We start from the raw sequence: 16,951 nt of genomic DNA, 5'->3' as shown, positions 1-16,951 counted from the left end.
TCGGTCAGTTGTAGATATCCATAAGAGATTTAACAGAAATAATATCTTTTAGCGTATCCACATCTGTACTTTCCCACGCATAAAACACAATGGTTTTCTCTGCTTGGAACATTAGAAATCCGTTATCTGAAAACCTTCCTTTTATGCTGTAAGCTTCCAGCCAAACAAACGGAGCGATGGCGTCCGTTATAAGATGTATTTCAAATGTGTCTCTGTCTTCTGATTCCATAATCTGGTCAACCTACAAAAACGAAGAGAAGGGTTCTTATATTTCACATATAGAAAACTGCCGACTATTCCTTTGTTTATCGTGTGTTATACATGTGACCCTTTCATCTGTTGAACAACTGAAGATGACCAGGATGATTTCCATTAGCTCATATGGGAGGAGGATATATATAAAGAATTAAGTTTATTTATGTAAGAACATTCGAAAATGTCTTTATGGCCATTCTTATTAGTCATAGCGAACCAAGTTAGAGCCATGTTTTGAACTTCTGGTATCGCTTAAAGTCTTCACACGAATAGGAACGGTGAATAACGAACCTGGCTTTATAATGCGTTTGTTTAACATGTGGCTGCCACATTTTATGTCAGGAATATAAAACATTAACATAATAATAAAACAAATACTATTCTTCGCAATACTTTTCTAAGATCATTTGCTAAGGTTTTAGATTTAAGGTGCTAGGGGGCGTGAGGGATGTTGCCCTTTCCAATACCTCTCATAAACAGACTCAGTCAAACCGAGTCTGCTGTTATTTTGCTTGGTTGCATTCTATGCTTCCAAAGGCTCTGTTTTACAGATTTTATTTAATATTTTCTTACCAAGATAGAAAGTATTATTAGTATTCAATCCTTGTTTTGATTACCCCCTTTTTTGCCAAGGGTTTATTATTTCATGTGTAATATTGAAACAAGTGTTTAACTAAATAAATCATCAATTATGCATAAATTATGCATATTCACCATTTAGACAGCTGATTTATTTGTATTAAACTTTACATTTGAAAACTTATGGAACTTTAGGCATAAGACTATTTATACGTTTTTGTTTTCAACAAAATATGTGAAAATAGCCTATCGCTGGCACTAGATTATTTGCTAATACGGAATGCCATAAAACGAGAATAATATGGTTGTAAAACTTTCAAAACTATGAAAATATGTTGAAAAGGTCTGTGCTCTGCACAAAATTATATTCCTATTCATGATTGGCTCAAGTACGGTTGTTTTGGCATTCTCTTTACATCTTTATTAGGCAAAGCTATTTGGATACCAGACCTGTTGTTAGTGCGATGACTGGAGGAACCCAAAACCGACAAAATCCAATGCTGAGTAATTTTTTATGCGATCAGTAACTTATAAGTTAGACAATATCTCGCAATATAGCATGTTATTTAGATATAAGATTTAAATATCGACAGTCAAAATAACAAGTAGAATATTTGTAAAATTCTGGGGTCTTGTAATATATATATTTAAATACAGATTATTTCAAAGAAGAACTCAATAATTTGTATAAGGATCAAATCAATTTGCGATTTAAATGAATAACTAACCAACAACTTGTTGGCAATGAATGTATATGATATTATCTACTCAAAAATACCTTCATATTTGGTACTCTTAAACCTTTCGATTTCTTAAATGTTGTCAAGGGATACCACGTGGAAAGTCCATTATTGAGGTCGCCGATATACAGAACAATGAAACAATGTTCTGGTGCACCACAATCGGCTTTCCAGACAAGATTTGCCACAGATTCTTCATAAACTTGTTCGGCAGGTTTATACAGCTGGAATGAAGTCGAAGTATTTAGAGTTATAATCTTGATTAGTTTGTAGCATAAAGCAGGCACTGTCAAATACAATGAATAACTTTTTTTTTTCAAATTCACATATATGATAGGAAAATTGGTGCTGAAAACAATGAATAAATAAAAACAATGGGTCACCAGGCTTGTTTTCTTGAAAAACTGTTTTGAACCCACTTTTGCTAAATACTAAATAATCTGAAAGGAGATAGTGTCTTATCAATGCAAAGTTAATTATCTAACATTATATGAAAAACACTGCCTTTGTACTAAAATGCGCGCGCTGTCAAAACATAGCCACAAAAATGGCAAGATACCTGCCACGCATGATTCATGTCAATACAACATACAATGCAACCTTTGATTACTGATAAAACTTATTAGAAATGATATTTTATGCAAGATTCCTCATATTTAAGATTATCTTTCAAATCTTTCAACAAATGTTGACTTCACGACAGTTTCCCATAGATAGTGTCGGCTGCGCAGAAAGATGCGCATAAAAAACTATAGGAATTCCCTTTAAGGAGCAAATTGTATATATATTGAAACCGAATAGCAACGACTGTAACAGCGCAATATTACTAGTACCTCAAAAGCTATTTCTTCTGTATGCTTTGGCTCCATGTTGTCCCAGGAGTATACACGCAGGTAAACAGTACCAGACAATAACAACAGTGCCTCATTACTTCCTTCTAAATTATCCTTTAGAAGATCTAACAGTATGTGCTTCCACGAACTGCAATTAATCAAAAATAAAGCACCATATTACAATTCCATTGTATATAACTCATACCCATTAACGGGGGTATATCCAGTTGGTTTTCCTGAGCTATTTTGTACAATAATATGAAAGTAGCTGAAACTTCTTCCACGTGCAACTGAAAAAAAGGCTATTTCTTACGTAAATTCTAATTATGTTACTTTTTTACACAAAAAAACGTTTAAAATTTATTTACTTTTCATCTTTTTAAGGTATAATTTGCTTATCTTTCACTAAATTATTTCATCATTAGATATTGATTTAAATGCAGAAAAATGCTTATTAGGCATAATCATATTTATCTTGTCTATATGTACAAGGCAGTCTGAAAGAAATCTATATCCTCCGTCGCCGTTATGGATAGTGAAAGGGTTGATGGTACTGGGTGAAAGCATTGACTTTGTTAAGTATATTTTATTGTCCATGTATGAGGCAATAAATGAATTTGAAAATACTTCAAGGGGTTTAGGAGATACAAAGCAGACACAAAATGGAAGGCTTAAACTTTTGACCTTGAGTTGTGACCTTGACCTTCAGCCCACATGCCTGACTCATAAGTTATGCACATCGTCTTGATGAGGTGATCATTTGACCCAAGTTTCATGAAAATCCTTCAAGGGGTTAAGAAGATACAGAGCTCAAACCTTTGACTTTGAGTTGTGACCTTGACCTTGAGTCGACACGGCTGACACATGAGTTCTGCACATCGTCTTGAGGAGGTCATCATTTGACTTAAGTTTCTTGAAAATCCTTTAAGGGGTTTAGGCGATACAGAGCGGACACAAAATAGAAGGGTCAAACCCTTGACTTGAGTTGTGGCCTTGACCATCAGCCGATTTGGCTGACTCATGTGTTCTGCACATCGTCTTGATGAGGAGATTATTGGACTAGAGTATCATGAAAATCCTTCAAGGGGTTTAGGAGATACAGTGCGGACACTAAATGGAAGGCTCAAACCTTTGACCTTGTGTTGTGGCCTTGACCTTGAGTCAACAAGGCTGACACATGAGTTCTGCACATCGTCTTGATGAGGTGATCACTTGACTCAAGTATCATGAAAATCCTTCAAGGTGTTTAGGAGATACGGAGCGGACAGGAAATGGAAGACTCAAACATTTGACCTTGAGTTGTGACCTTGACCTTGAGCCGACATAACTGACTAATAAGTTCTGCACATTGTCTTGATAAGGTGATCATTTGACCCAAGTTTCATGTAAATCCTATAAGGGGTTTAGGAAATACAGAGCGAACACAAAATAGAAGGGTCAAACCCTTGACTTGAGTTGTGGCCTTGACCATCAGCCGATTTGGCTGGCTTATGTGTTCTACACATCGTCTTGATGAGGTGATCAGTTGACCCAAGTTTCATGAAAATTCTTTAAGGGGTTTAGGTGATACGGAGCGGACACAAAATGTTACGGACAGACGGAAGGACAAAAGACGGAAGGACGGACGGAGGCCATTCCTATAACCCCCATCACTCGTGTGGTGCAGTTATATCATATGTATATTGACTGTCTTTGTTATAAAAAAAAAACTTCATTTTTATAATCATTACATATTCATACAGTATTTATACCTATGCATTTGTTACTTTGTAGTGGAGCGGCGATTTATAAATTGAGTCAGGTAGACCTTTTTGCCGCCCCCGCCCCCTCCCCCTCCCCCCACATCCCTCCCCATCAAAAAAATTAATTCCATTTTTAAAACCTTCCATTAATATATATCATGTGAAGTTGTAGAACCCAAACCCCGTCACCACCCACATTTCAGAATTCTTAATTGATTGTGCTCTCTTAAGGACTTCTGTTCAAATGTAATGAAATTATTCGCTTCTTGGTAACTTCCTTAATATTTTACGGGATAAATTTCTTTGCCATTCCTCAACACAAACCCATTCGGCGGGGGATACCAATTCATCGAATTTGCTTGTTATTATTGATTTTCAACACAAGTGAAAGGTTTGTAGAAACAATGCAATTAATATATAGTATGCCTTGATATAGGTCCACTACTCAACCTTGAAAATGTGCCAAATTTGCTGTTTTTCTGTGAAAATGTTTTGCCATCCAGAAGATATGTGCGCTGAAACTTCGGTAGTTCATCAACAACAACGTACACTTGTAACTTGTCTCTGCTCACATACGGTGAAATTAAAACAGGTGAGAAGAAGTGGTATGCGTAGTAATGCAACATTTTCCATTTACCTCCGTATTCTAGAAGAAAGAGACAAACTTTTGTATTAAAATCCCATGTATTTATATCAGGTACTATAACTTTAATACACATTTGTTTTGTCCAAATATTGCGCCGTCTACATTTATGTTTAGACATCAATTTAAAACTGGCACTTAATACAAAATGCAATGGCTATTCAATACGGATCGTTCAATTATCCTGAACATTTTGTGCCTTGATCTATAACAGTTATAGCTTTTGTAAAACATGTTGTAATATTATTAAAATATACCGATAGAAGACCAAGAGGGAGCTTGCCAGATGTCGGCAAACATCCAGTACATTGCGCCCATTGTCTTTCCCTCGCCGTATAGATTGACTTCACTTTGCCATCGCCGATAATGTTCCGTCTCCGTTCGCATAGCAATTGCTTGCACAATCTGGAAAAATGGAAATAATCCTTGTCAGGTTAGGAAATCGCTAGCAGAATTTGGAAAAATAGAAATGATGTTTTGTCAAGCTAGGAAATCAATTGCACAATCTGGAAAATTGAAATAATCCTTTGTCAAGCTAGGAAATCGCTTGCAAAATCTGGAAAAATGGAAATAATCATTTATCAAGTCAGGAAATTGCTGTGCACAATCTGGAAAAATTGAAATAATCTCATGTCACATTAGGAATCATACATATAGTATCAAGAGCATGCCCATTATAATGGTTTAGCCTAAAGTTTGTTATAAAAATACTTATACCTGTGTACAGTAGATTATATCCTCAAACCTTTGATGTGGAACACTGCTTTCTGGAGGCAACATATACATGGTTATAAGGTGCTGCATCTGAAGATTTCCTAAAATTAGAGAGAGGAGATGGCGCTAAGAGTATAGTTTAATTTATTATCATTACTGGTTAACTGCAACTGAAAAATATGTTTATATTTTGTAATGTTTTCATTGATAGGATTATTGTTGTTTTCATTGCAAAGAATGACTACGGAAAACCAAGCTGTTCTGACAAAACTCAAGAGTATGACAGAACTTAAGGTGGAATGCGCCTAATTTGAAGTTATCGGGTTTCGTTTCGATATTTTGATTAATATAAAATTCAGCATATTCCTCGTAGACTGCGGATTTTACTTTTTTGATATTTCTGTAACTTTTTTCTCTACAAACCTTCAAACACGACCATTGACGTCCATTTTTGATGAACAATAATTTCACGTCCGTCAGACTGTTTTCTCAAATCGTTCTGTTCAGTCAACAATATCGATTTGCTTGTTTCTGATCATATTTTCGTTTAAAAATGTATTTGAAATGGTGTATAAAGAGCGACAAATATGACGTTTAGTTTTGAATAAAAAGTTTGCGTTAATCTTGTCTCATGTAAAACCTAAATGACAGACTTTACAAAAAACTAACATGATCATAAAAACTTTATTTTCTGTCGATTGAAGGAATAAAATTATGGGGTCACCGAATTCATTTTCACTTAAAATTACGTTACGCTACCCCTACCCCCAAATAACAACATACCTTAGTTTGGCTGTCTTTCCGATATATCTCTTTTCAAATCTTAGTATTTTACATTCTCATTCATCAGTTGTTCACTACAGGCGTGAAACGAATAATGGAACTTTCTATATGATAAAGCTTATTTTTTCAAATAGTTCTTATTCAAAGTACCAATAAACACGTTTTCCGTTGTAAAACACTGCTAATATGAAGAATATTTGCATACGCAGTTGTGTTTATTGTTGGTATTTTTCACACTTGAAACACAAACAGAAAGCATTATTATTGTACAATATCATTGATCAATATTATACAACAGATTCAAATATTCTAAAGTTTGTAATTTCAGACGTATGACCCTTGACTCAACCGCCCCTCCAAGGGAATAAAGGTTGTTTGTATCTTGTTTTTCTTAATATTATCCCTAACCCTCCCTAAGTACGCACACACGCACGCACGCACATTCCGAGATCTTACATTTTTACTATTTCGTTTCTTACTTCACCACCCTAGTAATGTCTGACCATAAGATAAGTTGCCATGGGCTTGCCTTGTTAATTACCCGCTCCATGCATACGTTCGCATAATTTGATGGCGGAATTTGGTTTTTACGGGTCAGAGTTAATTTTTCAATTTTTTGAAATTACATACCACAGACGCTATTGGAAATAAATCATAACTTTTACAAGTTCAGTATTCATGATATAAGAGAGGTTTCGTTGAGTTACAGCGAGTGTCAGTCACAACCGCTGCTTTCTTTCGTTCTTTCTTTCTTTCTTTTACGCCATCCGCTTAGCTCAGTAGGAGCGCAGATCTACTGATCGCGAGTTCGGTCCCCGGGTAGGGCATGACGATTTGATAGAAGGCACGTGTCCGAAATCATTTGTCCTCCACCTCTGATTTATGTGGTGAAGATAGAAGTTATTTGTTGGGAATACAGAATCCAGGAACACTGGTTAGGTTAACTGCCCGCAGTAGCGTAGAAAAACAGAGCTTTTTTTAATGTCATGGAATGTTTTCTTTACTCGTATTTCTTATGTTTCTAATATTAGGAAACAGTATTATGTATGGAATATGTTTCTATTATGTGTCTATGAATACAAGGATAACATTTGTACACACAGCTCCGGAGAGCTAAAACCTCTTTGGAAAGGATGTTGTTTCTATCTAGCCAAGTTGCTAAATAAATTAAGCTTTTCAGAACAACAGCCTCCTTACAACAAATATGCTGTTTTCCCGCGGTTATGAGGAGGATTCACTTAATTCGAAATCGGTGTGTCCGACTACTCTCGAAACAATCGAAATATTTCCAAAACGTAAAATTTGTAATAAAGTTAGATAAAATAATGTTTACTCGAACATGATGTTATAATTACATAAAGGCTTTCTAAATTTTAAAAATTGTATTAGCACTTTTTTTCCGAGTTATGTTAAAATGAATATTTCTCATTTTCACTTACGCTTTACTTTTTGCGTACTGTGCCGAGGTTGGCCAGATTCTGTTTACCCCAGTATTATTTTCTGAAGACTGGTTGTTGTTCGAATCTGCTTCATTAAGAATACACCTATATTAACTAATATGATATCTATGGCATATATTTATAATGTAGGCCTACACTTGTTTGCCTCAGTTCTATTAGATGCATAAAATTCTTTATGTAACATTTTTCTAGGCAAAGATAATACGTCACGGAAATAGCGGCATGTGATGGAATTCTATACTGGTACTTGTTAACATTAAAAGGTTGAGATAATTCAAATAAAGGATTTTCACTATATTCTGTCGTTGTTTTTTTAAATTTATTTTTGTAAATGTTAACAATTTAATGTGCATCGATACATGAGTTTTCATGTATTATCATTAACTTGCGAGATAAATCATTTCACTTGTAACATTGAATGAAATCATTAATAGTTGTAAAGGCCTCTTTTGATTAAATTCTACTTAAATAGGTTAAAGATGAGTTTGTCTTGATCACGAGAATCAGAAAATCCATTTAATTACGCATTTCATATCTGGGGTAGGAGTAGAGTAATGTAATTCAGTGCAAAGGGTAACGGGGTGTTAATTTTGTCGCATTCTCATATATCGAATATAATATAAACATTAAAATCTGAGTTCTACACAGAAATTATTTCGCGAATGTAACAGAGTTTTAAAGGCTATTTTGATTTAATTTTACTAGGAAAAATAAAATAGTAGAGTTTATCCTAGAAGGAGGAGATACATGAAAAAATACTCAATTGCGCTATCTTGTGTGTGTGTGTGTGTGGGGGGGGGGGGGGGGGGGGGGGGGGGGGGGGGGGCCGGGGGGGGTGTAGGGGTAGCCGGTAACGTAATATTACGCGAAAATGAATTCGGTGACCCCATAATTTTATTCCTTCAATCGACAGAAAATAAAGTTTTCATGATCATGTTCTTTTTGTCAAATTCTATCGTTTGGGTTTTACATGAGACAAGGTTAACGCAAACTTTTTATTCAAAACTAAACGTCATATCTGTCGCTCTGACGTCACTTTAACGTAAATATCGACTTCAACGTTAAAATGATCTCCACAAATTATACACCATTTCAAAGACATTTTTAAATGAAAATATGATGAGAAACAAGCAAATCGATATTGTTGACTTAACAGAACGATTTAAGAAAACAGTCTGACGGACGTGAAATCATGGTTCATCAAAAATGGACGTCAATGGTCGTGTTTGAAGGTTTGTAGAGAAAAAGGTTACAGAAATATCAAAAAAGTAAAATCCGCAGTCTATGAGGAATATGCTGAATTTTATATTAATCAAAATTTCGAAACGAAACCCGATAACTTCAGAATAGGCCCATTCCACTTTAAAAGCATTCAATACACTTCCTTTTAACATCGTTCTATAGAAAGCAATAAGTACGAAAGACCTACCGCCAGCATGGTGTTGCCTGTAGTCATTTAGGTCTGACTCGTAGAAAAGATCTCGTTTATCATACACTTCATCCAATGACTCTAAGCTAGGAAATGATTGGAGACCATATTCCGATGCCATTCTTGGTACTTTGTATGTCATATCGTCGAAGAAAGGTTGTGTGTATTGATAGTCATGAACTGAAATTAACAGAATTTTGAAAACACATGTAAACAATTCTGCACATATCTGTAAAATATGAAAATCTATAAAAAAGTGAAATGTCACCTATCCAATGCATGCTTGACATGGCTTCTTTCATATTGATTATTTCCGTATCATTTGTTCAGTCGGCTTGCTTTAAGCAAGGATATTTACCTCCTGTTTCGGCCCGTCTGATTACTAGTAATATGATTACTATGATATTGACAATATATAACAGTCACATTATATCTTCATTATGAACACATTGAAATGTGTGAGACTTTGCACACTCAAGACCATCATGGTTCAGTCCATTTTATTAATTTTATATAATTGTTTGTAAAAAGTTTTGTCAATTACATTATATTCAACTAGTGTTCAAAGACAAGGGAGAAAGGTTATAATCAAAAACGAACACCAAAACAGTTTTAAAAATGACCGATGATATGGATCGAAAAATGGTATGTTCAGATACTTCTGAAAGTAGAGCAATGCATCAAAAAATCTGAAAGGAGCACAAATATCATAACAACTTAATTTATTGCAGTACTGATGTACTTCGACCTTCCCCAAAGCTTTATGCTTTCCAGTTGTACGTAACTTACAGGACCAAATTGATGAACTACATAAAGTAACCGCTGAAATACATGTACACAAAAATGCTGTAAGTTCTTGTACATGTGACCACGTAATCAATTTCCATATTTCATGCATTTACAAAATAGTTCTAGTAAAGTAGTTTTAATATTGTTTACACAAATACACTCACTGTCACCATACAATACACCCCCTGGGTCTGTATTAGATATACCACCATCCATAACTGTACGTACGCCGTTACTGGGACTCGAAATCAAAAACGGTCTCGTTGGATCATCTTCTTTAACAATGTCTTGAATTGTGTTTATGTAAAGCTTCACATAGTCTGACATTAATTTCTGATTTCTAAATACACCTGGCCACCTACAATAGAATGCAAAAAGGAAGATACAGAAATATTATATAGATCGATAGTCAACTTCAACGACCGTGAAACTTCTCCCCCATACTTGTTCTCAGTGTTGTTATATTTTCTTATACGCTCATTCAACGTATCTGCTTAACAAAATTCAAAATTCCCTTCAAAGGTGTTACACATTTCATTACCTCTCACAAACAGAAACAATTAAATTGACTCAACTGTTAATGATTGCATTCTGTAATTCCAAAGGACCTTTTCATAGCTTTCAATAAATATCATCTACATACTTAACCTGATAGCCGTTAGTAAGCGCTTATATATCAGACGAGTAAATTGTTGTAATTATGGGTACAAATATACGACATGCACTGAAAAAGCAAAAGGAAATAGCAGGTCAATAACTTCGTAGAAAGATTTTTCCACTAAAACGAACGAGTAAATAGTTGTAAAAGTACATATATATAAAACAATCAATGAAAAAACCAAGGATACAACATGTCAATAAGCTCTTAAAAAGAAATAACCAGCATCCACTGAAAGCTTATACGTTTAAGAAATTCCATGTGTTCAAATGTCAAAAATTAATTACCAGCCTCCAGTGATGGCTACTTCGTTCTCATTATTTCCACTGTAGACGAATACCGATGGGTGATTTTTCAGTCGTATAATCTTTCAAAATAAAATGAGACATGTATAAGAATGTATTATCGTTTCGATCCCATCCGAAGTTTTACGCTTTATTTATTGTTCTTTGAAAATGAGGATTCCAACAAAAGCCATAAACTGCCGCTGGAGACATGAGAGATGTTGCATTTTATATTACTTAAAACAACAAAACTGAATCTGCCTTTGTTTTTTTATTGGTAACGTTATAATGCTTACTAAGGATCTTTTCTTTTAAATTCGAATTATATTTCAATGCTCCATGTGTATTACACATAGCTCAATTATCAATCAATTAAGCTAGAGTGCAAACAAACAAAATATCAGTAGAGAGGTAATAAATGTTGTTGATGTCTTACCTTGCTCCAGAGCGAATAAATGATATTCAAATTCCATTGGTTCTATTTTACTAAGAACATGAGATTTTACCCATCTTTACCATTGGAAAACGTTTTTGTAGGATCTACTAGCGTATGAGAGCAAATATGAAAATGCATGTTTATTATATTTTGTCAGACATAAAATATTCAATATGAAGGAACAGTTTTGAACATGAACTTCTGAATTTATAAGCGGAACATTTCATTTAGGTACCTGATAAGTAACTTCCTCTCTCACCGATGACAGGAACTCTTCATTTGCCGGGTACAATGCACATGCAAACATGAAATCTTGCCAAATTAAGATGCCATATTCATCCGCCAAATCATAAAAGTAATCCGTTTCATAAATCTGAAATTCAAAATTGCAAATTTTCAATGTCTTAAAGAAAATATAATTAAGGGTGCCCCCATATATTTTTTAATTAGTATTTATAATGGATCACTTTAAAAATGCCCAACGGGTTAGTGTATACTGCCTTTGTATGTGTACTTAATTAGAGCTGTGTTATTGCTACTTACACCACCACCCCATACTCGCAGACAGTTCATGTTTGCGTCAACTGCTGACTGTAAGTAGTTCCTGATTCTAGCCTTGGTAACTCGTTCCGGAAAGCTGTCTGCTGGTACCCAGTTTGAACCTTTTAGGAATATTGGATGGTCGTTTATGCGAAAATAAAATGAAAGTCCTGAAAATGGTAACAAATAATGCCTTTAAGAATTTACTAAAAATTGCTTTATACTACTCATACTAGTATGACATGTTTAGAGTCTGGTCGAATCATTTTAAACATTATACACTTGTAGAAATGGTATAGTAAAAACTGTGATTACCAAGGCATTCAAAGATCGGGTACAAAAATGTTCAATGGTTAAATTTCAGAGGTCTACGTGAGCACTACATTTTTATTACTCGGACTATCTACACAAGCGTCTTATAGTACTTCTTGTTATCAGATACAGCTTGAATGAGTCTGGTCATGACAATTTGTAGATCCATTAGGGAGGCACTTACTTCGAAATCTGAGACTTAAGCTAACATATATACCGTCACGTTCTCGAGCTGAAATCGGTTCCTGCACAAGCTTAACGGTTCTAAATCCGAATCTTACAGTCTTCTCTGATAGAAGAATTCCAAGTTCGGTTTTCAGTGCGACTGATAAATTGTACAAAGTCTGTGGACCATATCCTCTCGGCCACCAGGCAATGATTCCTGTTTTCTTAAAAAATGAAAAAATACAGAAATAATCCAATTATCAAAATATGTTACATTTTATATAAAAATGGGTTCTCATACACAACTAACACACAAGTTAAATAATCGATAACAGGACAACTGAAATGTGTTTGTCTATAGAGGTAGTTTTTCTTGAAATGTCAATTAATCAAGAGAATTTTGTCTCACTGGAATGAATATACACATGCTTTTGTCTTTGTTAGAATATATTGACTAATTGAAGGCTTTTATAACAGAGACTATACAAAATTTGACAAATGCCTTGAATGCATGTCATATTAAAAACGGTTTCCCTAAATTTGCCCCAGACAGCATAATTTCGCACCGATTAAAATCTACCATAAAAGTTAAGTAGCTCACTTTTAACATTGTTACCTTTGGAATATCAAACTCTGCTGTCAATTTCTGAGAGCCACCGTTCAGTTTCGCTTTTCTCACTAAACTAACATCAGTATCTTCAAGTGTCAACTCTAAGATTCCTTTCCCGCCGATATTGTCACTATTTCGCGTAAATACATCCACATGTAATCTCCAAACATCGTTGTCTGAAATGTTCAAAAAATATCAAAGTTCGTCCAGCCTTTGTTCTAACATTAGGAATATTAACAAATTTTGGAGACTAACGTTCAATATCTGAAAGTAATCTCGAATGTGAGGACAATTTAGATCACACTGTAAAGATGAACATACCTTAGTAGCCACTTATATTAATAAGCGGTTACTTGCGTTGGGAGCCAGTCAGCTAACCACCTAGTAGATGTACATGATTGCCTGCATGTAAAATCGGAACCGACATTCACAGAATAAACTCAAAATATAAATGCGATACTGGTTTTTGTGTAATCATGCTTGGTATTTCAATTAATAGCAAATATTTATTTCAGATATCACGTTTCAAAACATTATCACCTACCTTGTGAAGTTTCCGTAGTTTGTCTGTGATCAGTGTCCAACTATGGCTTGTACATAAATATTCTTCCTGCAGAATGAAAAAAAGACAAATAACTTATTGTCAGAGCCCCTGAACAGAATCTTCGATCCCCATAAGCCAGCTAGATGGCTTCTTCACGTGAAAGAAACTCTACACGGCAGCGAGATTTCCCCACCCACAGCGATAAGGGGAAAGCGACTTGAAGTCGGCGACCTTAACTGCTCGGCGGCACGGAGGGTCCCTAAAACGATATTTTAAATCTGATTGAAGGGGTTAGTCTAAAACGCAAAAATCATTTGACATTCTAATCAAGCAAGCTGTCTAATTAAAAATATGTGATGATTTTAGTAAAAATAATGCCATCAATTGCAGAAATGGAAGAAATTTGAATTTGTCAAGCGGCTATATCCCCTCTAACAATTGACTTTAAAATTTTAAAATCAATTTTAAAAATTCATTAGAATTTGGGGTTCACACACTGTCCTACATTGTTTTCAGATCTTCATATACGAATTATCGGTTTATTATCTTAATATCAGATTCCAATGAGAAAGAAAGCTGATCCCCGTCCCATCTGAAAAAAGCCCGCGGTTTTAAAAAAAGGTGATCCCAGTCCCATCTGAAAAAAGCCCCGCGGTTTTAAAGAAAGGTGATCCCCAGTCCCAAAGGGAAAAAACCCATCATATTCCCTGGGAAAAAGAAAGCTTGTTCCGGTATCAAATGAAAAAAAATTACCAGAATCTTATTGTTAAAATGTTCTGGCCACATGTTTCCACTAAAGAAATGCTTACCAGATTCCCATGGTGACGAATGCTGGTCCCCAGTCCCAGCTAAAAGCACACTGCATCTTTCTCACCATGTTTCTGTGACATTCACCATGGAAATAATATGGCGGGCAGTCAGGTGGAATATTGTACTCAGTAGACCCTGCTCTCTCCAGTCCATAACTTACAGGTGATGTGAAGTCTACAGTAATAGTATTCATTTCCTGCAGTCAGTATAAAACTTATCTTGTTTAATTTAGCAGAAGTAAATCAGGACACCCGACATATGTCAAACATGCTATTTTCTAATTTTCGAATATAACAAGTTCGCACCATATTTAGATCTTTCTCAGTTTCTACAATACATTGAAGGCTATTTAAAAGCATTATATCGACCCAAACATTCCATGTTACAGATTGGATGACTGGTTTTACATGAACTTTCCAGTTAGCGGGTCATTTAATTTACTCAGATCCCCCACCCCACACATCGCTTATATAATCACGGATTCATCTCTAACATTTATAGTTGATATGCGTCTTTCCTGGTTAAGCTGGTAAATACCAGTTTCCAAAAATCTTGTGACGATAAGGCGATTGTTTACAACTGATTTAAATCGTCCCTATTAACGCTACACATAGGAAGATCGAGTACTTAAGTTATATTGCGCTTGTTTACATACGTCACGTCGTCATGTGAAAAACTTGCTTACATGCCAGAATTGCAAAAAGAGCTTAGGTGGTCTCATTGCAGCCTTTAGTTGACGGTGTTGTCATTTCAAAGATCAAAGTATTCAACATTTAATTAAATAAATTAGCGTGAAAGGAAGAGAAACTAAATACATGTACAAAACTGTAAATATAAGAAATTAAGTGATAAACTGAAATGTATGTGGAGACCTTATCCCTGGAAGCTGTCAGGATTTTGCAAGAGGTCGCATTGCAAAAGGTGTCCTACGCATTATACCACATTGCATGCCAAAGACGGAATATTTACTTTTTAATTACCAGACGTATATTACTTTAGACTAATAATTCAGTACTCTGTCGAAATAAAACCAACGTATAATAAATTGTTTTGGTATTTTAAGTTTCAGTTGCCATCTGATGTTTTATTTATACATAATATTACACGCCATTTAGAGTTAACAAAAAGAGAGAGAGGCATATATTGAATATGATATCTGATTTAATATCAAAGATCTATCTAGCAATAGATATGCTGACCTTGAGAGCTGGTTTGATTATCAAAGATATATCTAACAAACATATTGTCAGATTTTCCAACCATTTGTCATTGATGGTCACTGTCGCTATCGTGTCCAGTCCCTCACAAAACAAGAGGATTTTGTCCATTTGTAAAACATCACTCGGTACTGTTAAACACAAAAAAATTAGAAAGTGAACATTCATACATAAAAAACCCAAAACACTCTGTCCCAATGAGATTCAACATTTGAATTTCAGCTAGAGGAGAAAACGTCTGACAATCATAACGAATGACAATAGTAGAACCCATCTGACATCGCTCCACTCCAGTTCTATATATAAAGACAATTAGCAAACTAGATATACGTAGTATTTGTGAACTCAATAGATGTATCATGAAAAACTGGGGAAAAATTGGAGAGCTCCGTTTTTTTCTTTGTTCCTTAAAGTAAATTTCTTGATTTAGGATAAGTTATTTCTCGGAGAATATTAAACTAAATCTAAAACTAAATCAGAGCTCGACTTTTTATGTTCGAGATTAAAACGCTACGATGTTTTATCTGTTTACTATTGTTTTCTTTTACCTGTTCTATTATTTGTAGAACACAGAGTGCCGAAAAAAATATGTCGCTGGTTTAAGGTATGAATCTCTGTATTGCAGTATCTCGACAGGCTTTTTTTCCCGCTTATACAATTTACCTAGTGCGCGATATGATTCTTCTAATAGTACAACAAGGGGCAATATTATTCTATTTTTATAATCTTAAGCCGAGTGCGAACTCGACAATATTGGCATCCGATCGCCTGACCAAACGAACAACCGAGTGCAGCAGACACTACGATATACTAACCTCTACTCACAAGACGGTCCTCCGTCAAACCATTACCCGGGTCCCAAAAATCACCCAACAATTCCCGGGCACTCACAATTTTTCCTCTTTGCTTTAACTAAACCGATCGCTAATAGTGGCTATAATCTCATCGTGTTCAAAGTTCGAATGGTTATTGATCGTATTCATTATAAGTCCAACATTTTGTTATGGTTTTAACCTAAGAAAGGGAAAAGAAATATCGCAGTGTTTTCCAAAGTTTTACCTTCAAACGTTTCTATTGTATTGCCAGTCTCCTCTCCCGCCCCAATGTTTAAACTTCGTCCATTCTTACGGTAGTATGGGTCATTCAGTATCCCAGCCTCCATAAGGGTGTATGAACCCCCCCGGAACATTTTGCAGGTTATACCATCTGCACAAAACCACAGCATCTAAATTATTTGATCAGTATTCTGTTCAAGCTATACAACGACATCCTGATATCGTTGAAGTTCTTTCGGCATCGAATTATTTCTATCCAAATGTAAAAAACTATCATGTTTTAGAACCCTAGTTTATAGAAAATGTCTACTTTACTAATTTCAGGTCTCCCAAATTTTCAGTTTATATCAAAT

The 16,951-nt window shown here is 35.0% G+C and overlaps 1 protein-coding gene across 1 annotated transcript; it reads right to left on the bottom strand.

The window, feature by feature from the left end:
- Window positions 1-4: 4 nt before the first annotated feature.
- On the bottom strand, window positions 5-16,705 carry LOC128546364 (beta-mannosidase-like). The gene is made up of 17 exons (XM_053516810.1): window positions 16,603-16,705; window positions 15,526-15,674; window positions 14,326-14,522; window positions 13,714-13,775; window positions 12,979-13,148; window positions 12,415-12,586; window positions 11,889-12,055; window positions 11,581-11,718; window positions 10,913-10,992; window positions 10,132-10,325; window positions 9,179-9,358; window positions 5,510-5,607; window positions 5,050-5,197; window positions 4,600-4,795; window positions 2,408-2,555; window positions 1,613-1,798; window positions 5-241 (listed from the first exon to the last, which is right to left on the bottom strand). The coding sequence occupies exons 1-17, from the start codon at window positions 16,703-16,705 to the stop codon at window positions 5-7; spliced, it is 2,625 nt and encodes an 874-aa protein (XP_053372785.1).
- Between the last annotated feature and the right edge of the window lie 246 nt (window positions 16,706-16,951).

The sequence above is a fragment of the Mercenaria mercenaria genome, chromosome 10 (assembly GCF_021730395.1).
Source record: "Mercenaria mercenaria strain notata chromosome 10, MADL_Memer_1, whole genome shotgun sequence".
Taxonomy (NCBI): Eukaryota; Metazoa; Mollusca; class Bivalvia; order Venerida; family Veneridae; genus Mercenaria; species Mercenaria mercenaria.
This window is presented reverse-complemented; position numbering and strand designations above follow the sequence as displayed.